A 27,615-nucleotide genomic window follows, 5' to 3' on the forward strand; every position below is an offset into this window, starting at 1 on the left:
TATAGCCAACCCAGCTTCTATCCTTGGTAACACATATTGTCCCTGAACCCTGCCACGGGTGATTTCTGAGCACAGAATCAGGAGTGAGTCCTGATCCCTGCTGGGTGTGGCTCAAAAAGACCAAAATCAAATTAAAAGGTCGAAAGGTTTAAAAATTTCTCTATTTTCTTATTGATTTTTTACTGACCTAATAGTATATTTTTAGTAACTATTGTCTAGCCTTTAAATGTTTTGATTTTTTTCAGCTTTCTTTTTGATTTCTAAAATTAATTCTATTGTGACCCAAAGATTCTTGATGATTTCAATATTCATGACTTTATTGACATCTCTGTGTTCTAGCATTTAGTCTAGTCTTAAAAATGTGCATGAGAAACAATATTCATTTGACTTTCAGGGGATTGTGGATGTGGAGACCTTTATCTATGTCTATTAAGTCTGATTCATCGGACGCTTTGTTATTTTCTTTATTTTCTATTTGGTTGATGTTGCCATAAAAGAAAAGGTATGTTAAATTCTCCTATTATTACATTGCTATTGTCTCTCTTCATACCTATTCTAATTGCTTTCTATATTTTGATGCTCCTTCATTTGATTATTATGTTAAATTTCTTTGATCCATTATTCATCAATGTGAATCACTCTTTATTATTACCTTTTTGCTTTAAAATTTAGTTTGTCAGTTATAAAGGTGGCTCTGCCTGTTTATTCCAGACAAACATTTGCTGTATGTTTATTTTCCAATCTTTTACTTTGACCCTGTTTTTATCATTAAAGCTCAAGTATGTCTCCTTAGATAGCAAAAGGTTGGTTTTTGTTTGCTCATCATTCTGCGTGTTCAGGCCATTTACTCTTAGTAAATTATAAATACATAATAATTTTTTTCTTCTTTTTCAGTTCTAAATTTTTTTCTTTATTTAAACATCTTGATTACAAATATGATTGTGATTAGGTTTCAGTCATGTAAAGAACACCTCCCTTCACCAGTGCAACATTCCCACTACCAATGTCCCAAATCTCCCTCCCTCTCACCCCACGCCCACCTGTACTCCAGACAGGCTTTCCAGTTCCCTCATTCATTCACATGATTATGGTAGTTCTCTGTGTAGTTATTTCTATAACTGCACTCACCACTCTTTGTAGTGAGCTTCATGAAGTGAGCTGGAAGTTCCAGACCTCCTCTCATTGTCTCTGAGTATTGTTGCAAAAATGACTTTTATTTTTCTTAAAACCCATAGATGAGTAAGACTATTCTGCATTTCTTTCTCTCCCTCTGACTTACTTAACTCAGCATGATAGATTCCATGTACATCCATGTATAGGAAAATTTCATGACTTCATCTCTCCTGACAGCTGCATAATATTCCATTGTGTATATGTACCACAGTTTCTTTAGCCATTTGTCTGTTGAAGGGCACCTTGGTTGTTTCCAGAGCCTGGCTATTGTGAATAGTGCTGCAATAAATAAAGGTGTGAGGAAGGGAATTTTGTGTTGTATTCTTATGTTCTTAGGGTATATCCCTAGGTGTGGAATAGCTGGGTCGAATGGGAGCTCAATTTCCAGATTTTGGAGAAATCTCCATATCGCTTTCTATAGAGGTTGGACTAGACGGCATTCCCACCAACAGTGGATAAGAGTTATTTACTTACCTATTTTTGGTTGATTTCATTGTTGTGGTTTGGCTATTGAAGTGGATGTCTCCATTTATATTTATTTATTTATTTTCTTCTTTTCTTTTCTTATGTGCTCTGCCACATTTTTTTTTATCTCAATGCTATGGCTTTTCTATGGTGCTTACCTTTTTTTTTTTTTGGAATGCTCACTGGATATTTTGACAGTTCTTCATGTACTGTTGTGGTGTTTCACCTTCTTTTTTTCGTTTGTCTCTCAAACCAAGGATGAAAGTCCTCTAGAAGGACTCCGCCCATTTCCGGAGTATTTGATCCTTTTTTTCTTTTCTTTCTCCAGGTTATTACTTTTTCTCTTCTTCAAACAAAACCACATAACTTGAACTATCTAGTCCCGCCTCCCAATTGGGGGGGGGAGATAAGGGAGTTACCAAGACCAAATAGGTGTAAGACCACTAAGTAGTAAGCTAGGCACAGAGGGGACCACTTACTCTAGTAGACCCGGGGGTGAGGGAAGAGGATATGGGAAGTAGGACGGGAACGGAGGTGGAGGGAGGACAATTCGGTGATGGGAATTCCCCTGATTTTATGTTAATATGTACCTAAAATATTATTGTCAACGATATGTAAGCCACTATGATTAAAATAAAAATTATATTAAAAAAAAGAATTCCTTTCTCTCCACATCCCCACCAGCACTGATTGTTCTCATTCTTTGTGAGAATCTCTGTGGTGTGAGATGGTATCTCATCATTGTTTTGATTTGCATCTCCCTGATGATTAGTGATGAGGAGCATTTTTTCATGTGCCTTTTGGCCATTTGATGAATACATATAATTTACTTTTATTTTTCTATATGAATTCTGAGAGTGTTTAGCATTTGTTCTTGTTCTTTCCTTAATTGTATTCCCTTGTATTGTGCCTCTGGTGAGATGATCTTATTTGTTTCTCTGGACTGGGATCACTCCTGGTAGGCTGGCTCAGGGAATCTATGAAGTTCTGGAGTCAGCTGCCAGCCCAGAGCCCTACCTGCTGTTCCAGCTCTCTGGCTCTGCTCTGTCCATTTTAGTCTGGTTGTTTTTTGTTATTGTTGAGCTATATCAGTTTTTAGTGTAATTTGATATTAATTCCTTGTCAGATCAATCTATTTAGATATCTTCTCCCATAAAGTCTGAATGTAATTGCAACACAAAATTTTTTCATTGGTTATAAGATTGAAATCTTTTAAAGTACTATAGTTTTATTTATTTATTTTTTGTTTTGCTTTTGGGCCACACCTGGTGATGCTCAGTTTATTCCTGGCTAGGCGCTCAGAAATCTGCTCCTGGTTTGGGGAACTATATGGGATGCTGGGGATCTAACGGAGATCAGTCCTGGGTCAGCCGCCGTGCAAGGCGAACCACCCTACTGCTGTGCTATTGTTTCAGCCCCAAAGTACAATTATAATGAGGAAGATGAACTGGATCAGATTACTGCTCTCAAACAGTCTGAATGTCATTATTATCTTTCTCCTGTACTTTAGGTAATGTGTAGAATGTAAAAGAAATAATATTCAGAATCCTTGTAGTTTATTGATTTATATTTTAACAAACCCTTGTAGTTTATTGATTTTTATTTTAATGAACCCTTGTAGTTTATTGATTTTTATTTTATTTAATAAGAAACGACTAAGGATTGAAATCAGATATAAGTCTTGCCAACAGGACACACAAACACCAAAACTGATACAAAAGCACCTCTGCCTCAGGTATTATATTCCTGTAACATAATATTGACTTGAGGCCCTTTATAGTAAAAGTTGGCCTTTACTTTCTACCTGTCATGTAAGTGGTTGAGGTTCAAGACAACTTAAAAATGGTGATAAGTAGGGGCTGGAGCAATAGCACAGCAGTAGGATATTTGCTTTGCATGCACCCAACCCAGGACAGATGGTGGTTCGAATCCTGGCATCCCATATGGTCCCCCGTGCCTTCCAGGAGCGATTTCTGAGTGAAGAGCCAGGAGTGTCTCCTGAGTGCCACCAGGTGTGACCCCTCCCCCCCCCCAAATGGTGATAAGTAGAAACACAACCCAATAGAGAAATTAACTCTACTACTATTGCTTTTCCCTATGCAGTAAAGATATATGCCTGGGAAATCTATCTCTACAACTCCTTCCTGGTCCATAAGATTGGTCCATGCACTGCTATGAAATTTCTAGAGGGAATTTTACATAATGTTTCATGTACTTGCACCACTTCTGGAGTTGGGAGCATTGGATACACGAATCTTCAGTATACATTGAAATAAATCTTTCTGAAGTTTTTTTCTGACCTCTGAGTTTCATATCACAGTTTCCTTTTGTGTTTTGACAGAATTTGATGTTTGAATGAAGCTTTTAGCTAAACTTTTCTGCCTTCTCTACAATGTCAGCATATGACAGTTTTTCTTTTTTTTCTTTATTTAAACATCTTGATTACAAATATGATTGTGATTAGGTTTCAGTCATGTAAAGAACACCCCTCTTCACCAGTGAAACATTCCCAACACCAATGTCCCAAATCTCCCTCCATCCCACCCACCCCCACCTGTACTCCAGACAGGCTTTCTAGTTCCCTCATTCATTCACATGATTATGGTAGTTCTCTGTGTCGTTATTTTTATAACTGCTTATTTTTATAACTGCACTCACCACTCTTTGTGGTGAGCTTCATGAAGTGAGCTAGAAGTTCCAGACCTCCTCTCATTGTCTCTGAGTATTGTTGCAAAAATGACTTTTATTTTTCTTAAAACCCATAGATGAGTGAGACTATTCTGCGTCTCTCTCTCTCCCTCTGACTTATTTCACTCAGCATGATAGGTTCCATGTACATCCATGCATAGGAAAATTTCATGACTTCATCTCTCCTGACAGCTGCATAATATTCCATTGTGTATATGTACCACAGTTTTTTTAGCCATTCGTCTGTTGAAGGGCATCTTGGTTGTTTCCAGACCCTGGCTATTGCGAATAGTGCTGCAATAAATATAGGTGTGAGGAAGGGGTTTTTGTGTTGTATTCTTGTGTTCTTAAGGTATATCCCTAGGAGTGGAATAGCTGGGTCAAATGGGAGCTCAATTTCCAGATTTTGGAGAAATCTCCATATCGCTTTCCATAGAGGTTAGGCTTGATGGCATTCCCACCAGCAGTGGATAAGAGTTCCTTTCTCTCCACATCCCCGCCAGCACTGATTGTTCTCATTCTTTGTGATGTATGCCAATCTCTGTGGTGTGAGATGGTATCTCATTGTTGTTTTGATTTGCATCTCCCTGATGATTAGTGATGAGGAGCATTTCTTCATGTGCCTTTTGGCCATTTGTATTTCTTTTTTATCAAAGTGTTTATTTCTTCTCCCCATTTTTTGATGAGATTAGATGTTTTTTTCTTGTAAAGTTCTGTCAGTGCCCTGTATATTTTGGATATTAACCCCTTATCTGATGGGTGTTGGGTGAATAGTTTCTCCCACATGGTGGGTGGCTCTTGTATCCTGGACACTATTTCTTTTGAGGTGCAGAAGCTTCTCAGCTTAATGTATTCCCATCTGTTGATCTCTGCTTCCACTTGTTTGGAAAGTGCAGTTTCCTCCTTGAAGATGCCTTTAGTCTCAATGTCATGGAGTGTTTTACCTACCTGTTGTTCTATATACCTTATGGTATCAGGTCTGATATCAAGGTCTTTAATTCATTTGGATTTTATCTTCGTACATGATGTTAAATGGGGGTCTATGTTCGCTTTTTTGCAAGTGGCTAACCAGTTCTGCCAGCACCACTTGTTGAAGAGGTTTTCCCTGCTCCACTTAGGATTTTTGCTCCTTTGTCAAAAATTAGGTGATTGTATGTCTGGGGAACATTGTCTGAGAACTCAAGCCTATTCCACTGATCTGAGGGTCTGTTTTTATTTCAATACCATGCTGTTTTGATAACTATTGCTTTGTAGTACAGTTTAAAGTTGGGGAAAGTAATGCCTCCCATTTTCCTTTTCTCCAGGAGTTAGCTATTAGAGGGTGTTTATTGTTCCAGATGAATTTCATAAGTGTTTGATCCACTTCTTTGAAGAATGACATGACAGTTTTTCTGATTTGAGTTATTCCAGTTTGTACTCCACTTGCATTAAAATCTTGATAGGTGTTTGCATCTTTCTACTCATTTATTGTGTCATAAAAGATACTTTTCGAATATTGCTTTTGGCTGTTGTTATTTTTATTGATATGATCAAAAAAAAGGAATAGCATAGTTTATTTGTTAAGAAACCCTTAATAAGCTGGACACTAGTACAGTGGATAGGGTGTTTGCCTTGCACACAGCTGACCCACGTTTGATCTCATATGGTCCCCCAAGTAACTCAGGAGTATCTTCTGAGCACAGAGCCAAGAGTAACCCAAGTACTGCCAGCAGTACTTTATGTGGCCCATAAACAAAAGAAAGAAAGAAAGAAAGAAAGAAAGAAAGAAAGAAAGAAAGAAAGAAAGAAAGAAAGAAAGAAAGAAAGAAAGAAGGAAGGAAGGAAGGAAGGAAGGAAGGAAGGAAGGAAGGAAGGAAGGAAGGAAGGAAGGAAGGAAGGAAGGAAGGAAGGAAGGAAGGAAGGAATCCTGAAGGGCCGAAAATGGCCTACCTCTTTTAATGGAATAAAACATTATTTATTAATCTTTAAGTTTCCCTTACCTCTTTTTAGAAACAAAATACTACTTTATGGTCAACTTTTTACCTACTGTGGGTGTGATTATATGATACTCACAGGCCTCATACATACACAGACTCAGGTTTCATTTACAATGTATGAACCTTGCTGTCTGACCCCAGGTATCCGCCGCCAGACTGCCCATTGCATGAAGAAGGGCCATGGGATGGTGAAAGCTACATTCTGTGATCCAGACACACAGCCCAATGGAAGGCAGAAGAAGTGCTATGAAAAGGATTGTCCACCCAGGTAAACATTCATAACAATGGGAGTTATTTGTGTCTGTTTAGAAGGGGGTCTGATTTAATAGCTGCCCAAGCTTGGTGATAATCGAGGGAGGTGTGCTTTGCTATTAGAATAAATAGAATAGAAGTTGCAGATTTCTGCATTTCTGTTGTTGAATCTTGTGGCAAGCTGTGACTGAGGTGGTTTTCTCTCCAGAGAGCAATTACCTACAAAATTGGCATGTTTTCTGTCAATTATTTAGTAATATTAAGTTCTAGAACTTTGTTGAAGAAAATGTTATCTAAATTACTCAAAATCCTTTAGCTAATGGATCTGGCTTTTCTATTACATTTTACCAGTAAAACAGTGACCTTCAGTAACACCTTTATGTCACCATGTCACGGAATCTATTTGTGGAAAAGGGGCCAGAGTCATAGTACATTGGGTAGGTAGTTTGTCTTCACATATTTAACCAGATTTTATCCTCTGCACCCCATATGGTGCCCTGAATCTCTCCAAGAGAGCAGAGCCATGAGTAAGCCCTGGGCATACCTGGTTTGTGACCTAAAAAACAAATAAACAGCAACCAAAAAGACTGTTTGGAAGAACATATTTAAGAGTCAGGCTTACTTGATCTCAGCACTACTGGCATCTGGGACCTATGATCCTTTGTTATGGATACTCTCCTGTGTGTTGGAGAATATGTACCAACCTTTGGCCTGAGGCTGTCTCAATGTTAATAGCACCCATCTACATTATGGCTTGTGGAATTCTAGACAACTAGAAAAACAAATGAGGGCATAATGTTGATTGAAAAAAGTCAGAGAGAGAAGGACAAATACCTATCATAATATACAGAGAAAATAAAATAAGAGAATAGACAGTATTGAATGATGCCAAGTTCTTGGTTTGAATTGCAAAATAGATAAGCAAGCAAGTGAAGGTGAAGTTGGAATCTAAGAAGCCAGGGACAATATAAGGACATTAAAGAGTCATTTGCACACACAGCCTGGGTTTCTTAACTCACTTTTCAGTATTTTCACTTGATGTTAATTGCTGCTTTCTCGAAATCATAGCTGCTTATTTGCTAAATATGATTCCCCCCACCTCTGGAATTCAGGTTATATTCCTCACTAGCCTTCTATCACCAGCCTTGGCCATGAAATGACCAATAACTTGTATTAAACTCCCATTATTTCTATGAGAGATGCTGTTGATAACCCTACAGCAGTGTACTGTTATACACAGTGATACTGTGATGAAATAAAATGCATATTTAGGCTTTTTCTGATTCTTGGCAACAATCTTCCTGTGTTTAGAATCTTTGAAAACTGAAAGTCTTTTTAGTCTCTTGATATAACTGCTGACTCAGGTTTCCTGCTTAGCTTCAAGATGCTGGTTGCCCAAGGAACCAAATGTAATTGAGTAGAAGGTTGGAATGTACAGGTACAGCTCTGAGACAAGGCTTTATAAATGATAATTACTACTAGCCAATTCTTCAATCAGGTATGATTATATATTGACTCCTCATTAAAAAAATCCAACTGAAGCTTTCAAGTTGCTGCTATGGAGGTCCTGGGAGAGCATTATGCTGAAGGGATGGAAACTTGGGCCACTTCCTCAGGTCTTGCTTCATGTTGCTTATCCGTCTTTTTCTGAGTTTCCTCACAAATCTAGTAGAGAACAAGTATTTCCAGGATTCTGAGGAGGGATGTGTGGAACACCTGAATTCTAGCTAGTTGTTCAAAAGTGCAGGTGACAATTCAGCCTGAACTGGAGGGGCAATCCTTCCTGAATGAGCTCTCCATCATGGAGTTGCACCAGCTCCAGACAGGGTCAAATGTACTTACTTGGAGTCAAAGATCCACAAATTTGTCGAAACAGAAGAACAGTGTAGAAAAGAATTGGGAAAAACTGTGGTTTGTTTTTGTGTAGGGGCCTCACCCAGCTGTGCTCATTATTCTAAGCTGTGGTCCTTATTCTCATTTAAAGAACCATAAATGTATCAGGAATCAAATCCAGATCAGCTGCCTGTAAAACAAACATCTTACCCATTGTACTATCTCACCAGCCCCAAAGGCTGGATTTTTTTTTAAGAGTTACTTTATTTGGTGACATTTCAGAGATGATTTATATAACATATTTATCATTCTGAACTACTTGAGGCAATATTTTATTTATGTCAATTTCACAAAGGAAGAAATGTTGATTACTCAGTCAGTATCAGAGATTTGAGTTTAAGGCTAAAAATTGATAGTTTTCAATGCATATAGTAGTCCCCCCTAAAGAGAAGTATGTCCCCTTTATTTATTGTATATCTAAAACAAACACTGTGAGGCAGGCATTCAATATATCCAGAATTTACTTCTTTAATGATGATTATTTTACCCATCTCTATACTCCAATTACCAAAACTTTCTAGTTGAAGGTAGACTTAAAATAAGATACAATTAGTGCTAAAGTAAAACATATTGATTCCAGCATCCAGAAATTGAAGGAAAAATGAGCTGAGGCTGAAGTCCTGCATTCTTTCACTTGATGAAGGATTTCTTTTTTTTTTTTTTTTTTAATTTTTTTTTTATTTAAACACCTTGATTACATACATGATTGTGTTTGGGTTTCAGTCATAAAAGGAACACCACCCATCACCAGTGCAACATTCCCATCACCCAAGTCCCAAATCTCCCTCCTCCCCCCCAACCCCCGCCTGTACCCTAAACAGGCTCTACATTTCCCTCATACATTCTCAATATTAGGACAGTTCAAAATGTAGTTATTTCTCTAACTAAACTCATCACTCTTTGTGGTGAGCTTCCTGAGGTGAGCTGGAACTTCCAGCTCTTTTCTCTTTTGTGTCTGAAAATTATTATTACAAGGGTGTCTTTCATTTTTCTTAAAACCCATAGATGAGTGAGACCATTCTGCGTTTTTCTCTCTCTCTCTGACTTATTTCACTCAGCATAATAGATTCCATGTACATCCATGTATAGGAAAATTTCATGACTTCATCTCTCCTGACAGCTGCATAATATTCCATTGTGTATATGTACCACAGTTTCTTTAGCCATTCGTCTGTTGAAGGGCATCTTGGTTGTTTCCAGAGTCTTGCTATGGTAAATAGAGCTGCAATGAATATAGGTGTAAGGAAGGGGTTTTTGTATTGTATTTTTGTGTTCCTAGGGTATATTCCTAGGAGTGGTATAGCTGGATCGTATGGGAGCTCGATTTCCAGTTTTTGGAGGAATCTCCATATCGCTTTCCATAAAGGTTGAACTAGACAGCATTCCCACCAGCAGTGGATAAGAGTTCCTTTCTCTCCACATCCCCGCCAACACTGTTTATTCTCATTCTTTGTGATGTGTGCCATTCTCTGGGGTGTGAGGTGGTATCTCATCGTTGTTTTGATTTGCATCTCCCTGATGATTAGTGATGTGGAACATTTTTTCATGTGTCTTTTGGCCATGCGTATTTCTTCTTTGTCAAAGTGTCTGTTCATTTCTTCTCCACATTTTTTGATGGGGTTAGATGTTTTTTTCTTGTAAAGTTCTGTCAGTGCCTTGTATATTTTGGAGATTAGCCCCTTATCTGATGGGTATTGGGTGAATAGTTTCTCCCACTCAGTGGGTGGCTCTTGTATCCTGGGCACTATTTCCTTTGAGGTGCAGAAGCTTCTCAGCTTAATATATTCCCATCTGTTAATCTCTGCTTTTACTTGCTTGGAGAGTGCAGTTTCCTCCTTGAAGATGCCTGTAATGTCCTGGAGTGTTTTGCCTATGTGCTGTTCTATATATCTTATGGTTTTGGGGCTGATATCGAGGTCTTTAATCCATTTGGATTTTACCTTTGTACATGATGTTAGCTGGGGGTCTAAGTTTAATTTTTTGCAAGTGGCTATCCAATTGTGCCAACACCACTTGTTGAAGAGGCTTTCCCTGCTCCATTTAGGATTTCCTGCTCCTTTATCAAAAATTAGATGGTTGTATCTCTGGGGAACATTTTCTGAGTATTCAAGCCTATTCCACTGATCTGAGGACCTATCCTTATTCCAATACCATGCTGTTTTGATAATTGTTGCTTTGTAGTACAGTTTAAAGTTGGGAAAAGTAATTCCTCCCATATTCTTTTTCCCAATGATTGCTTTAGCTATTCGAGGGTGTTTATTGTTCCAAATGAATTTCAAAAGTGTCTGATCCACTTCTTTGAAGAATGTCATGGGTATCTTTAGAGGGATGGCATTAAATCTGTATAATGCCTTGGGGAGTATTGACATTTTGATGATGTTAATCCTGCCAATCCATGAGCAGGGTATGTGTTTCCATTTCCGTGTGTCCTCTCTTATTTCTTGGAGCAGAGTTTTATAGTTTTCTTTGTATAGGTCCTTCACATATTTAGTCAAGTTGATTCCAAGATATTTGAGTTTGTGTGGTACTATTGTGAATGGGGTTGTTTTCTTAATGTCCATTTCATCCTTATTACTATTGGTATATAGAAAGGCCATTGATTTTTGTGTGTTAATTTTGTAGCCTGCCACCTTGCTATATGAGTCTATTGTTTCTAGAAGCTTTTTGATAGAGTCTTTAGGGTTTTCTAAGTAGAGTATCATGTCATCTGCAAACAGTGAGAGCTTGACTTCTTCCTTTCCTATCTGGATTCCCTTGATATCCTTTTCTTGCCTAATCGCTATAGCAAGTACTTCCAGTGCTATGTTGAATAGGAGTGGTGAGAGAGGACAGCCTTGTCTTGTGCCAGAATTTAGAGGGAAGGCTTTCAGTTTTTCTCCATTGAGGATAATATTTGCCACTGGCTTGTGGTAGATGGCCTTCACTATATTGAGAAAGGTTCCCTCCATTCCCATATTGCTGAGAGTTTTGATCAAGAATGGGTGTTGGACCTTATCAAATGCTTTCTCTGCATCTATTGATATGATCATGTGGTTTTTATTTTTCTTGTTATTGATGTTGTGTATTATGTTGATAGATTTACGGATGTTAAACCAGCCTTGCATTCCTGGGATGAAACCTACTTGATCGTAGTGGATGATCTTCTTAACGAGGCATTGAATCCTATTTGCCAGGATTTTGTTGAGGATCTTTGCATCTGCATTCATCAGTGATATTGGTCTGTAATTTTCTTTTTTGGTAGCGTCTCTGTCTGGTTTAGGTATCAAGGTGATGTTGGCTTCATAAAAGCTATTTGGAAGTGTTTCTGTTTGTTCAATTTCATGAAAGAGTCTTGCCAAGATTGGCAGTAGTTCCTCTTGGAAAGGTTGATAGAATTCATTAGTAAATCCATCTGGACCTGGGCTTTTGTTTTTCGGCAGACATTTGATTACTGTTTTAATTTAATCAATGGTGATGGGGGTGTTTAGATATGCTACATCCTCTTCCTTCAACCGTGGAAGATTATAAGAGTCCAAGAATTTATCCATTTCTTCCAGGTTCTCATTTTTAGTGGCGTAGAGTTTTTCAAAGTAGTTTCTGATTACCCTTTGAATCTCTGTCATATCAGTAGTGATCTCTCCTTTTTCATTCCTGATACGAGTTATCAAGTTTCTCTCTCTTTCTTTGTTAGGTTTGCCAGTGGTCTATCAATCTTGTTTATTTTTTCAAAGAACCAACTTCTGCTTTTGTTGATCTTTCGGATTGTTTTTTGAGTTTCCACTTCGTTGATTTCTGCTCTCAGCTTTGTTATTTCCTTCTGTCTTCCTATTCTTGGGTCCGTTTGTTGAGCATTTTCTAGTTCTATTAGCTGTGTCATTAAGCTACTCAGGTAAGCTCCTTCTTCCTTCCTGATGTGTGCTTGCAAAGCTATAAATTTTCCTCTCAGTACTGCTTTTGCTGTGTCCCATAAGTTCTGAGAGTTTGTGTCTTTATTGTCATTTGTTTCCAGGAACCTTTTTATTTCCTCCTTGATTTCATCTCGGACCCACTGGTTATTAAGCATGAGGCTGTTTAACTTCCAGGTGTTAAAGTGTTTCTTCTGAGTCCCTTTGGAGTTCACGAATAATTTCAGAGCCTTGTGGTCAGCGAAGGTAGTCTGCAAAATTTCTATCCTCTTGATCTTATGGAGGTATGTTTTATGTGCCAGCATGTAGTCTATCCTGGAGAATGTCCCATGTACATTGGAGAAGAATGTGTATCCAGGTTTCTGGGGATGGAGTGTCCTATATATATCCACTAGGCCTCTTTCTTCCATTTCTCTCCTCAGGTCTAGTATATTCTTGTTGGGTTTCAGTCTGGTTGACCTGTCCAGTGTTGACAAAGCCGTGTTAAGGTCCCCCACAATTATTGTGTTGTTGTTGATATTATTTTTCAGATTTGTCAACAGTTGTATTAAATATTTTGCTGGCCCCTCATTCGGTGCATATATGTTTAGGAGAGTGAATTCTTCCTGCTCTACGTACCCCTTGATTAATATAAAATGTCCGTCTTTGTCCCTTACAACCTTCCTGAGTATAAAGTTTGCATTATCTGATATTAGTATGGCCACTCCAGCTTTTTTATGGGTGTTGTTTGCTTGGATAACTTTTCTCCAGCCTTTTATTTTGAGTCTATGTTTGTTCTGACTATTCAGGTGCGTTTCTTGTAGGCAGCAGAAGGTTGGATTGAGTTTTTTGATCCATTTAGCCACTCTGTGTCTCTTAACTGGTGCATTTAGTCCATTGACTTTGAGAGAAAGTATTGTCCTGGGATTTAACGCCATCTTTATTTCAAAATTTGGTGTGTCTTTTGGGTAGTCTTGTCTTAGATTAGGTCTTTCAGTTTTTCTCTTAAGACTGGTTTTGTGTCTGTGAAGTTTCTGAGCTGTTTTTTGTCTGTGAAACCATGTATTCTTCCATCAAACCGGAAAGTGAGTTTTGCTGGGTATAGTATTCTGGGTGAAGCATTCATTTCATTCAGTCTTGTCACAATATCCCACCACTGCTTTCTGGCATTGAGCGTTTCTGGTGACAGGTCTGCTGTAAATCTCAGGGAAGCTTGCTTGAACATGATTTCCCCTTTTGATCTTGCTGTTTTCAGAATTCTGTCTCTATCTGTGGGATTTGTCATTGTGACTAGGATGTGTCTTGGGGTGGTTTTTCTGGGGTCTCTTTTGGTTGGTACTCTTCGGGCATGCAGGATTTGATCACATATATTCTTTAGCTCTGGAAGTTTCTCTTTAATGATGTTCTTGACCATTGATTCTTCCTGGAAATTTTCTTCCTGGGTCTCTGGGACTCCAATGATTCTTAAGTTGTTTCTGTTGATCTTATCATAGACTTCTATTTTCGTCTGTTCCCATTCTTTGACTAATTTTTCCATTGTCTGCTCATTTGCTTTAAGTTTTTTGTCCAATCTCTCCTGCTGTATGGAATTGTTATGTATCTCATCTTCCACAGCACCAAGTCTATTCTCAGCTTCTGATACCCTGTCCCAGAGCTTATCCATTTTGTCATTCACTTCGTTTACTGACTTTTTCAGTCCTGTTAGTTGACATGTTATTTCAGTTTGGAGTTTTGTCATTTCTGCCTTCATATTTTCTTGGTTCTTATTAGTGTTCTGTTCAACTCGATCCATGGTTTCTTGGAGTCTGTTGAGCACCTTCCATATTGCTAGTCTAAAGTCCTTATCTGAGAGGTTGATTAGTTGTTCAGTCATTATCTGGTCCTCAGAATTGTCATCTTCATTCTCTATGTCTGATGCTGGCCTGCGTTGTTTCCCCATTGTCACACTTGTATTGTGGGTTTTTCTACGTGTTGTGGTGGTATTCATTGTCTATATGATGTAGGCAGCACACTCCTCTGGCTCCTCCCTTTCTGGATGGGCTGACTTGCCTCTAAGGGAGGGGAGTCCTCCGTGGATGAAGCCTCACACTGGGACAAATCTTAGGCCCGAGCATGCAACAGAGAAGACAGTCCAGAGAGAAATGTTTGCTTCTGTGATATAGCGCCGTTCTTAGTGTGATTTTTCCTTCTTGTTGCAATGGAGTTCTTTCCTTAGAAAGAGTGCACGGCCGCGTAGCGAAGCGGAACTGCCGTGCTCCTCTGAGCCTCTTTTTGCCCCACTCGCAAGAGTTTCACGCAAGAGGACAGTAGACAGACATAGACAGGTCACACTCACAGTCTTTCACAGCTGAGCCCCACTGGGCCGGTGTACTTTCGCGGATTTTCCCCGCCTGGTGTCACACACAGGGAGCCAGCTTTTGCAAAGGTTAGCCGGTTTTTATGCTCTGAAGTCTCTCCCTGAAAATGGCGTCTGGGCGAGCGAGGTTTCTGGAGGCTCTTTTTGCCCCACTCGCAAGAGTTTCACGCAAGAGGACAGTAGACAGACATAGACAGGTCACACTCACAGTCTTTCACAGCTGAGCCCCACTGGGCCGGTGTACTTTCGCGGATTTTCCCCGCCTGGTGTCACACACAGGGAGCCCTTGATGAAGGATTTCTTAAGCTCTATGCACTGAACTTAATCCTGAATATGGTCATGTGATAGACTGAATAATGTTTACATATGTCTATATTCTGAATCCTGGAGCCTAAAAATTTTATCTTTTTTTTTTTAGAAAAATAGCATATATGATTAAGTGAAGAGTATTGAAAATGGCATATCCATTTGGATGTACCACCTAAACATTCTTATTAAAGAGAATTAGAGGAAAATGTGTGCATACATGTGGGGGGAGTGCTAAAACACCCCCCAAGACACACATAGAATGAAACAGTAGACAAAGGTTTGATAACACTTAAGATAGTACTTTGAAATGAACTTGATCTTCAAGCCCACGTTCTCTCTTGAACACATTTTTTGCTTGTTTGTCTCTCGTGTTTCTATGACTTTGCTTGCTTTTCAAGCTCGTATTTTCCCTTGAGCAATTGTTTCCTCTATTTCTTTCCCCCTTCCATCTTCCTAATGTTTCATATAATAAAAACTATCACTGGGGCCAGTGAGGTGGCGCTAGAGGTAAGGTATCTGCCTTGCAAGCGCTAGCCAAGGAAGGACCATGGTCCGATCCCCCGGCATCCCATATGGTCCCCCCAAGCCAGGAGCAATTTCTGAGCGCTTAGCCAGGAGTAACCCCTGAGCATCAAATGGGTGTGGCCCAAAAAAAAAAAAAACAAAACAAAAAAACTATCATTAAGAAATATATTGAAGGAGCTGGAGTAATAGTAAAGCGGGTAGGGCATTTGCCTTGTACACAGGAACCCAGGATGGACCTGGGGTTCAATTCCCCAGCATCCTACATGTTCCCCTGAGCCTGCCAGGAATGATTTCTGAGCTCAGAGCCAGGAGTCACCCCTGAGTGCCACTGGGTGTGGCCCCAAAATTTAAATAAGTAAATAAATAAATGTTTAAAAAATAAAATTAATTTAAAAAAGAAATATATTGAAATGATGGGGCCACAATCCAAGTAATGTGAGCAGTTCTTCCTACACAAGCACAGCCTGTCAAGAACTTAATTTCAATCCAGAGTATTGATTTGGGCTTCCATTGAGTTCTTGGGGGGCAGAAGTAATAATAGAGTTGGAAGGATCTTTGCCTTGCATGCAACTGACTAGTTTGATACCCAGCACACCATATGATTCCCTGAGCCCACCAAGAGTAATCCCCAAAGACATAATAGAAGTAAGTCTGAGCACATCCAGGTGTGGCCAAAAACCAAAAGAAAAAAAAAGAAATTATATTTCTATTATGTAAAACCATCAAGTTTATGGTAATTTGTTGCACTCGGCATAGAAATTTAGTACAAAGAGCTTATTGTAAGCCTAATGTAAGGAAAGAAAATCAGAGGTGCCTCCACCAAATTATATAAACTCCTAAACTTAGAAAACCATCTATTTAGGGTTCCCTTGAGTGTGCGGCATCAAACTGTCTAGGGTAGCACAACTGTATCACGTCGTGGCTAGATGAGATTCCTATTTACCTGTGAGATGAGTTGGGCTTCTTTTCAGGGTGGGAAGAAGATAGATCCTCCACCTGCCTTCTGACAGCAGTTTATACAGCCTCTATCCCCGAGGCTCTGATGTTTAATCATCATCTCTTCACCTTTCAGATCTAAGAGCAGCATTGTTCTACACAATGCACACAATGATTGAGCAAAATGAACAGATGCAGCTAAAATTAAAAATTAGCTTGCTAATTTTGAAGAAGATTCTGACATGGAACAATTCCATGGCATTCCTCTTCTCGGTTGATAATCAAGACCTGACAGTAAGAGTAGGAGACGCTAAAGCTTGCAATTTAGAGCCAGGTTACCAGGCAGCCACTCATTGATCACTAAACCAGCGACTGTGTAATGTTTTAGGCTCAGGTCTTCTAGGGGACCCTATAGGAAGAGAAGCTGGTGAACATTTTTAAACTGCCATTTCTGCTATTTTCAAAGAAGGAAAACAACCCATCCTAGTCCCCAGCTTCTGTTGTTGTGTTGGAAACAATTTCCTCCAATTCCCTCAAAGAATTTGAAGAATATACTTTAAAGAAAAAAGAGCAAAGCAAAAACAATTTAATAATTTTCCCCTCACAAAGTTGCTCATGATTGACTATCGGTAATGCAATATTCCAACACCCATCCTTTACCAGTGTACATATCCCACCACCAATGTCCTCAGTTTCCCTCCCACCCTACCCCAGCCTGCCTCTATAAACACATATTCTTTTTTTTTTCTTTTGATTTTTGGGCCACACCTAGTGACGGTCAGGGGTTACTCCTGCCTCTGCACTCAGAAATCAATCCTGGCTTGGGGACCATATGGGACACTGGGGGAACGGTGGTCCATCTTGGTTCAGCTGCATGCAAGGCAAATGCCCTACCACTGCGCCATCACTCCAACCCCTAGACACATTTTCTTCTCTCTTCCTTTTTTCCTTATAAGCACCATGATTGTAATACTATTATTGAAGGAGTATCATGCATACCACATTACCGCCTTTCAACACCCAGTTCATAACCAGAGTGATCATTTCAACAATCATCATTATAGTGAGCCTTTCTTTGTCCTAGTGGCACTCCTTCTAACCTTCCCTCAGCACTCTGCCCCTGCCCCACCCTGTGTCAAGCTTTCTGGCCCTTGCTTCTACTGAATTTGAAAAGTCTTTCAAACTGTCATTTGGTGGTATTCTTTGCCTGGATTTACATTTCTTTTTCCTTGGTTTGAGTTTTGATCTATTTTATATGATTTGAGGGGTTTTTTAATCCTTGATTTTATTTTTTTTTTTTGGAGACTAATTATTTTTTGCAAGTAATGCCTGGCCCCCAACCCTGTGGTCTTTAAACAATAGCATTTGCAGTTGCTTGAATTGATCTAGTTGACATCTCAACCTAAACTTACAGCCTTCAGAGATGGATATTAATAATCCTCATGTAATATTTTACCTCCAAAGGTAAGATGTTTTTCCATGTTTTTGCTTTTATATTCAAGGTAACACACATACATACACATAAACATACAAAGAGATGTATATTTATGTTCTAAATTTATTGATACTTCTTACAGGATTATTTGACTACTTGATCTTTTTGAAATGTCATCTTTGAATTTGTATTCATGTTTGTATACATACTTATATTACTGAATTTATTATTTATTTGTATATAAGTATTCATTTATTAATTTAATTATTTGTCTGAACTAAAATATGAACTAAAACTTTCATCAGAAGTAACAACTAGTAAAGTCACCCGTGGCACTTCTGTCAAGATACATTTGTCTGAAATCATTAAACTCTAACTTGATCAGAGATTTGTATTTCTTATTTTTTTTCTCTCTTTTGGGCCACACCCAGTGATGCTCAGGGGTTACTCCTAGCTATGCGCTCAGAAATCGCTCCTGGCTTGGAGGACCTGGGGATTGAACCGCAGTCCGTCCTAGGTTAGCACATGTAAGGCAAACACCCTGCCACAGTGCTATCTCTCCAGCCTCATGTATTTCTGAAAATGTTAGCTAAGCATGGCACATAATAGGTACAATTTCTGAAAATACATTCAAAATTAGGATATGACAAACTAAACTGAATTCCATGAAATTGCTTACATAATGGGTATTTTTCTAAAATTCTTCTTACTTATTGTTGTACCTCAGTTTCCCAACTATTATAAAATAGTCAGGGATATATGGTAGATATATGTAAGTTCATATTTGTTCCAGGGAGAAAATGAAAACTTACAGAAATCGGATGCAGTTACCTTGGGGTAGGGAGGAAACAAATTATAAGCAAACTTTTTTCTTTTCTCTTTGCTATTTTTTTCTTTCAGTTGATAGATAAATCTATCATAATTGTCTTAAGTTCGCTGGTTACATTAGTGTTCATTCTTGCTGATGTTCATACTGTACTTTGGACAATTAAATAATAACTAATAACACTCATAATGTCAAATGAATTGTTTTAAAATGCCCTTGTATTCATTTGTGTTCTGATTATTTTTCTACCTCCCCCCAGACTCTACCTCATACTTGAAATATAATGATCTTTTCTCACTATATCTATAGGTTGAGGCTCGCATCAATAGTGCTTAAGAGTACTTGTGGCTCAGGCTCACTCCTGGTGATTCTCAGGGGGCCAAATGCAGTAGTGACAGATATAAAAGTGAGGGTCATCTGGTAGACAAAGCAGGCATCTCACCTTGTACTGTCTCTCCAGGTCCTGTATCTAGTGTTTAACCCTTTCCACAATGTCCATTAGTAGGAAGCATATGGTATTGTTGCTTTCTTAAAATAGCATCTTTTACTTAGTGACATATATTTAAAGCTCTTTTTAGCTTTCTCCTCATAACTTTTCTTTGTAATTGGGGGTGGTGCTGAATAATATGTCACTGTCTGGATGTGCTAGCTTATTCATTAACCTACTGAAGGAAGTCTTACTCTCAGTTATTGCCAATTATGAATAAAGCTTTTAATTCCTCTGGGCATATGCCATCAAGAATTGGTGAATGAAGAACACACTCATCTATAGGCCCCTCCAGCATTGCCAAACCACTTATTCCCACTACCAACTTGATGGTAGATATGTTTATACCACTACAAATGAGAACATTAAGATTTCACACAAGTTTTTTCAAGGTTGCCTATCTGCAAGTGGGGGAGTCGGAATTTGAATTCAGATCTATCTTCTGAGAAGTCTATCTGGGTATGTCAATATATTGTGGATTCAAGATCTCAGAATGAATAGGTTTCATTGCTAAAACAACCCCAAATTTTAAATGTTTCTTGCACATGAAGACATGTTGTGAACAAGAGGAAAATTCAACCTTAAAATTAAATAGCTCATGCAAACTCACAAAAGGGTATTTTTAAATCCTGCTGCTTGTATAAAGAATAAATGAATAATGCATTGACTATTCTGTTAAAATGATTTATTTTTGCAGTCTTTGTTCAGTACTTTCCCATATTATAAATTTCAAGCTGCAACATATTCCTCTATCACCTAATTTTTATGTCATCTGAAAAATTGACATCCATCATTCAAAGCTATTTTTCCTCTTCCAAAAGTATTTTATGTGCAATATTCAGTATTTTTATTTATGTGCTACTTTCCTTTCCTTATTATTTCCTTATTATTTCCTTATTATTTCCTTTCCTTTCCTTATTATTTCAATAATAAGCCATTACTACATTCAATTTTGATATGTTATATTCTTTCCCAAACTAGTATATAGGCATGATTTTAAAAATATTTTAAAAACTAGAGAGCCAACACAGGAAAGTACCACCAAAGAGACTGCTGAACATTAGCTTAGGAAGACTTCCTTCCAAGAGGGATTTAAATCAAATTGCTGATAACTGAAACGTAGGAAATATGTATGTATGGTTAGTGGTTTTCAGGACAAATGTCTTGAGTAGCACATTGCAGGTGAATGAGCTTGTCAAGAAAGAAATTCTTTGGAATTAACTTGTTTCTAAACAGAGACCCTAAAAAGAGATCTCTGGAGCCTCTTCTCATTTTTTTTAAATTTTTGTGTGTGTGTGTGTGTTTTTTTTAGGGTTTTTTTGGGAAGTCACACCCAGCAGTGCTTAGGAGCTACTCCTGGCTCTATGCTCAAAAATCGCTTCTGGCAGGCTTGGGGACCATATGGGATGCTAGGATTCAAACCACCGTCCTTCTGCATGAAGGCAAATGCCCATCTCCATGCTATCTCTCTGGCCCCTCTCTTCTCATTAGTGATTTCTTTCTGAAGTTTGGTTTACAGCTATACAAAGCTTAACTATTATAGTGCCATATTTACCCAAAGTGCTCACCAATAACTGACACCAATAAATTTACCTTCAGGCTGCATAGAGGTTCCAGTGCAAAAAGAATGATCCTGATTAACATGCCCATCAACCAACTGGACTGAATAATTATGGTTGTGAAAAGTATCCTCTGACTGATGATATTTATCTTTATTCTTATTCTCAACCAACACACACACACACATGTTTTGTTAGTTAAAATTTGTCTTTAGACATTTCTGAAAGTGCTCTGGCCAAGGGGGCTGAGAGACTGTCCATTGGTTGAGAATCATTAGTGTAAGGGAAAGGAATGGGATCTTTGAGATGGGGAAAGTTTATGAAAGAGGGAGAATACCAAGCTTGATCTATGTAGAGTAAATTAAAGAAAATGAAGTGGGAAGAAAAACATTTCATCGGTATATGGAGAAACTGCCAATAAAGGGAAAGTTGAAAATAATGTCAACTATTATACTGGAACTTGAAATGTTAATTGCATTGGGTTCTTTAATTAAAAGTAGTGACAGCACTGCTCTCAAGAAAGTGTGTTTATTGGATCCATAATGACTCTTAAACACAGGACTTTGGGGGAAGGGCTTTGAGGGGGTGTGACTTGGGTCACATCTGACAATGTTCAAGGACTAATCCTGGCTCTGTACTCAGGAGTGATCCCTGCGAATACTCAAGAAACCATATGTGGTGCTGGAGATTTGAGTTGGGTTTGCCACATACAAGGCAAGCACCTTACCTCTTGTCTTTACTTTTCGGTCCAAATATATCACTATTTAAAGATCTTCTGCAAGCATTGAAGCAGTGAGAATCACTGATGTAGCAACAGTCCTGAGGACTTTTATACTATGACTGAGATGTTATGATTGATAATAATGCGTAAACACTAATGAACATGAAAAATGCATAATTTGCTATACTTTAGGTATCAAGCATTATGGTGAGAAATTGACAAAAGCAGTAAAAGTCAGGTTAGGATGTTGTTAAATTCTGTTCTGTCTAGGGAGGTTGTCATGTTGAGATTAATAAATATTTTGCCTTTTGAGTTCTTTGTAGTGTTATACTGCCCTTCTCACTAATCAAAAACAGTTGCAGTATTATAGTACAAATATCCTAAAAAAAGTTCTAGAAATGGTTGAATTACCACAAACACTAAAAAGAGGGAGGTAAATAGTACAGGACAAGTTGGCAATATTTCCTTAGCCCAGTGCCTGAAGATCTTTCAAAGGAAATGAAGAGGGCTGTTGTTTCTACTTTAACACATTGACTTTGATGTGACTTAATTAACACAAATTATTGAGATACTGTCAACATGAAAAGTGAGTGACAAAAATATGTAAAGAGTCCATAAGGAACTATGGAGGAAATTTCCAGAAGAGAAAACAAGAAGGTTCTTTATTACTGTGTGTTAACATAAATAAAAGCCATAGATCAAGTAATTGTGTAAATTAGATTTTATCAGCTCCAAGACCCTTCCAGAATGTCATTTTATATATATAATAGTGTGCCTGACCTCTTATGGAAATGTCAGAAATAGGACACACTAATTAGATTAATGCAGGGGGAGTTCATTTGTTTTGGTGGCATATGGTTTCACTCAAGAAAGTCAGATATTAAACACCAAAGAATAAGTAAGTCATCTTAATTATTTCTGCATAGATAGAACTGAGGAATAGCTTTCTTCTATTTTTAATTTGTGATGAGAAGTTTAAGTATCAAAGGAAGTTCAACGGGAATAAATCTAGTAGTTAGTAAATATAAATTGTATACAGGCTCCTGTCTTCTTCAGAATGCAATACTATCTGAAGATGGGAAGGCTTAGTTCAGAAATAGGAACATTTCCTGCTTTAGGATTTTCCCAGGGATCATAGGAGAACCCACTTTATGAACTGCATGAGGAGATGAGAATGTAGCTGTAAGCAATGTGAACCCTAACCAAACTGAGAGAAGACATTTGTCTTTGTGTAAAGGAAAATTAGTCTATTGATAGAAAAGCAAGGAAAAGGGAAGACTCCCAGCAGGTTCCTGTCACTTTAAAACAATTTTCTTGTAACCCCTGGACCCACATCTCAGTTTAATCCATCATCCACAGTAATGGAATGCCAAAGAGCACATATACTTATTTTAACACAGAAAATCTAGAACTCGAATGCAGCTAGCCATTTCAACTGTTGAACTTGTCAAGAATAGCTGACAAGTAAAACAAAAAACAAAAAACAAAAACCCTAATTTAAGTTTCTTTATTTTCCTATTGTGTTTTTTTAAATAAAAGTAATCAGTGAATATATTAACTGATAGACTAAAATAGATAAGGAAAAAAATAACAGCAATGTTCCTAATTGATTATCTACTATGAGGTTAAAAAAATCTACCTATTTAAGAATAGGCTTCACTTTGGAATAAGAAAGCATTCCATTAGGAGTCAGGAGGCTAAGATTTTAATTAGATTTACATACTCAACAACAATCAAAATAACAATAAAATAAATTATGGGCCAGAGAAATAGTACAGTGTGTAGGTTGCTTGCCTTGCATGCGGCCAAACTGGGTTCAATCCCCAGCATCCATATGGTTCCCCGAGTCTGCCAGAATTGATTCCTGAGCACAGATGCAGATCCTGAATATCACCAGGGAGGCCCAAAAAAGAACAAAGAAGATAGCAAATTGTTGAGTCGCACTGAGTGTCATGCCCCCACCCAGAGACTGTTATTCCATTTAATCTGCAATATAATATAGTTAATATATTAGTACATGCGTTTTTAGAGGTTAGAAAAATAAGATTTAAACTTGTTTGAAATGGCACGGAATAATGTAGAGAAACATTTTCTTGACTGGCAAGAAGAGGTTATTATTATTATTATTATTATTATTATTATTATTATTATTTTGGTTTTTGGGTCGGGTCACACCTGGCAGTGCTCAGGGGTTACTCCTGGCTCCAAGCTCAAAAATCTCTCCTGACAGGCTCGGGGGACCATATGGGATGCCGGAATTCGAACCAATGACCTTACCTCCATGCTATCTCTCAGGCCCCGAAGTTATTGTTTTTAACCTTTCAGAAATGTTATTTAGCATCTACTTAGACCAAGTGCTCTGGAGACTTCAGTGAAGTTGCAGAGCAGAACACCCCCCTGTGTTCTGGATCAAGACCCTCCAGCCTGGAACCCTGCACTCGTGAGACTGGTTGGAAAGGCTCAAAGAAGAGCCTAGGAACTTGTGGTGCTCTTGACTCTCTTGTCTGATATGTTTGCAGGTGGTGGGCAGGGGAGTGGGAAGCCTGTTCTACCACATGTGGACCACACGGAGAGAAGAAGCGAATCGTGCTGTGTATCCAGACCATGGGATCTGATGAGCAGGCTCTCCCAGCTGCAAACTGCCAGCACCTGCTGAAACCCAAGCCCTTCCTCTCTTGTAACAGAGACATCCTATGTCCTTCGGACTGGACAGTGGGCAACTGGAGTGAGGTGAGCACAGGATTTAAGAGGAAGACTGGCTCCCTGCGTGCTATATCAGTCTCCTGCCCTGCCTCCCTTCAACTAATTCAAAGTACTGGGTAAAATTGAAGAGCCTCCCATTTCTACTATCACTGATATCTGCTTTTTGTAGACCCTGTCTCCTGCTTTTTTTGTTTGTTTGTTTTTTGTTTTGGGGCCATACCCGGCGGCACTCAGGAGTTACTCCTGGCTATCTGCTCAGAAATCGCTCCTGGCAGGCACGGGGGACCATATGGGACGCCGGGATTCGAACCAAACACCTTAGGTCCTGCGTCGGCTGCTTGCAAGGCAGACGCCGCTGTGCTATCTCTCTGACCCCTATCTCCTGCTTTCTTACCTTGCTTCCTACTGAGAGAAGATTTTCTTCTCATTTCTCTCTTCCTATCACATCTCTCAAATTCAGAACACAGATGTGCTTGGTCCCACAAACTCCATTTCTGAGAGATGCTTGATAGATAATCAGAATTTTTGTTGGCCTGGTAGTAGCAAAATCAGAATTTCTCCCACCCATTTCAAGAGCTAGTTTTCTGAACTAGTTCAGAAATTTCACTGGAATTACTTTAGTCAACTAAAATCAAATTAGTGTCTTTCTAATGGAATGATTGACAATACATTCAGTTAATCAAATGTCCAGGCCAAATTTAATAAATGTTTCCTGGCATTTACCATTATATACACAAAATTAGCTGTTGCATTTTTTTCCCAAATTAATCTGGTATAATTCTTGGCATGCAAGTGTAAATCAGTGATGCAAAAGTCCTCATCTTCTTTTTGGGTTTCTTTGGGTCATGGCAGAAACTTGTGTTTTCAGGCCGACTGCTTCCTAAGTCAATATTGAGTTCACAATCATCTTTCTACAAAGCCCTAGAGTTTCCAGAAGTCTTGTTCTGCCCCATGCACAAATTAGTCTACACCCTAAGGAATAAATAGAAAGTAAAGGTTCTTTTTCTTTCTTCTTTCTTTCTTCCTTTTCTTTCTTCTTTCTTTCTTTCTTTCTTTCTTTCTTTCTTTCTTTCTTTCTTTCTTTCTTTCTTTCTTTCTTTCTTTCTTTCTTTCTTTCTTTCTTTCATTCTTCCTTCCTTCCTTCCTTCCTTCCTTCCTTCCTCCTCCCCTCCCTCCCTCCCTCCCTCCCTCCTCCTTTCTTTCTTTCTTTCTTTCTTTCTTTCTTTCTTTCTTTCTTACTTTCTTTCTTTCTTTCTTTCTTTCTTTCTTTCTTTCATCTTTCTTTCTTTCTCTCTTTCTTTCTCTCTCTCTCTCTTTCTTTCTTTCGATTTTGGCCCACACCCAGTGACGCTCAGGGGTTACTTCTAGCTATATGCTCAGAAATTGCTTCTGGCTTGGAGGACCATATGGGATGCCGGGAATCGAACCTCTGTCCATCCTGGGTCAGCTATGTGCAAGGCAAATGCCCTATTACTGCGCCATTGCTCCGACCTCTAAAGCAGCTGAGTAAAATTTACACTTGGATGTGTTCTTATGACTTTCCATGGGACACAACCTGCTCTCTTTGCACACTAGTGCTACCATTGACTATATATTAGGAACTCCTCTTGGGATTCTGTTCCTGAGAAATGGGAACTACTTGATTCATCAGAATGACAGAGATAGTCAATCAAGGTAAATAAGATTGATAGATTAGAGATATGATCAATTTGGATAAAGTATTGGTGATTAAAAAATTTGATTTTGATAACTGAGGGTACTTTTCATTGCTATTGAAAGATGCTTGCTCTGAAAGAATTATCTAAGGAAGAATTAAACAATGTGCAGAAGCAAGAATATAATTTCTAAAGATAACTAGCTGAAAGCAGATAAGATCATTCGAATAATCACCACTTTTGATAGCCTTACTTCCAAAACTCTGTTTCATTAGCTCATCGTCACAGTTTATTTTTATTAAGTTTCTAATTCTGTCCAGAAAGCTCCCTTGATAGAGATGTTTCTATATGCAAGACCTCTCTGTCAAATGGAAAAGATAGAACTTTCAAAGAGAAAGCACAAAAGTATACATGCAAAGAAAGATACCTACAAGCCAACACTGATGTTCTACTGACATGTTCACAAATACTTGTGCAATAGTTGCAATTATCTAAAGTGTTCCCCTGTTCTTTCCAGAAAAGAAAAATATTAGCATGGGGCTAGCCTATTAGTGTGCTGCCAACCTAGATTGCTGTTAATTACAGTGTTGTCAAAATAAGGTTGAATGGGGGTATTGTGTCTGATCCATTAATTCTATTTACCAAAAGTGTGTTGGCTACATGTAAAACCATTAAAAATCCTGTCATGTAGAATTTGCTAATTGCCAGAATCTTCATGGTTTTTCAAAGGACTGCAATTACATATTTGGCTTACAGGTTCTTCTGTTGTGTTCATATTTATGGGGAGTGAAATTATGTAACTCAACCAGAGAACAAAAGGACCAACAAGTTGGCCCAGTGTAACAAATAGTCAGACCTGTTGTTTCCAGTAGAGCTTTTGCATAATGTATGGGTCAGCCGCAGAATCCAGTTTCCATGCTGGGAAGGAACAAGAAGATCCTGCAGTTGCCTTCTTCTGGAGAGGTCGTTAGGAGACACCTAGTTTTTAATTAAATTAGGGACAAAATATTTGTCAACAGGGCTTCCTTTATTCTCCCTTGCCAACACTTTTGCGTGCTCTGCTGGGATATTCTGAAAATGTCTTTGACATTCTAACAGTGCCATATCCTTTTTAAGGAGAGATTTTCAATATATTCTTAGTATATATGGTGCTTATATTCTGAATTGTGTCTTAAGATCAAAGTTAATTGTTGTAGAGTGATGGCTCAGTAGTATGTGGTCATTTGTTCTGCAAGGGTTCACTTTAGGTCATAATGAGACTGTGCTAACTGGGACAAAAACATGAGAACATTTAGGCTCTGAGAGTCCTGTAGAATGGTCTTCTTTGGACTAACTAAAGTGGGAAGAAGTAGAAAGGCAAACCTATGAGCTTCCTTATCTGTAAAAACACTTCTGCCAACTTAAACAATAAGGAGGCAATGTTTTAACTCCGAGAGGATGGCACACTTACTTATCCCTGACCAGATAAACTATTCTATGTATGTGTATATGTGTATGTGAGAGAGAGAGAGAGGATCAGTTTTTGTGGCTCATAATTTTTCTATAAATACCACTTCAGAGAGACCTGCTTTATGGAAAAGCTAGTCTAATATTCAATTGCAGTCTCTGAGAGAAGAACCCCTGGATGCAAATTCCAGGTCTTCAGTTTATAAAATTTATCATTAATTTTATGTTTTTCTGTGGCTCATTTTCTTCACTCAAAAAATGGAAATAACAATAGCACATAAACTCAAAAGGAGTCATGAAGATTCAATAAGTTAATATTGATAAAATTCTTACCATGTCTATATGTG

The 27,615-nt window shown here is 38.4% G+C and overlaps 2 protein-coding genes across 3 annotated transcripts in view; one reads left to right on the forward strand and one right to left on the reverse strand.

Annotated features, from left to right (window-relative positions):
* The window catches only part of TARS1 (threonyl-tRNA synthetase 1), a 387,157-nt gene that overhangs the window by 254,338 nt on the left and 105,204 nt on the right, over positions 1-27,615 (reverse strand). The window lies entirely within an intron of this gene.
* The window catches only part of ADAMTS12 (ADAM metallopeptidase with thrombospondin type 1 motif 12), a 321,939-nt gene that overhangs the window by 246,730 nt on the left and 47,594 nt on the right, over positions 1-27,615 (forward strand). For both annotated transcript variants that reach the window (XM_049767671.1, XM_049767672.1), the window contains 2 exons: positions 6,444-6,570; positions 23,984-24,194. In XM_049767671.1, the coding sequence (XP_049623628.1) occupies positions 6,444-6,570; positions 23,984-24,194 (338 nt within the window). The remainder of the gene's footprint in view (positions 1-6,443; positions 6,571-23,983; positions 24,195-27,615) is intronic.

Source organism: Suncus etruscus, chromosome 2, assembly GCF_024139225.1.
Source record: "Suncus etruscus isolate mSunEtr1 chromosome 2, mSunEtr1.pri.cur, whole genome shotgun sequence".
Taxonomy (NCBI): Eukaryota; Metazoa; Chordata; class Mammalia; order Eulipotyphla; family Soricidae; genus Suncus; species Suncus etruscus.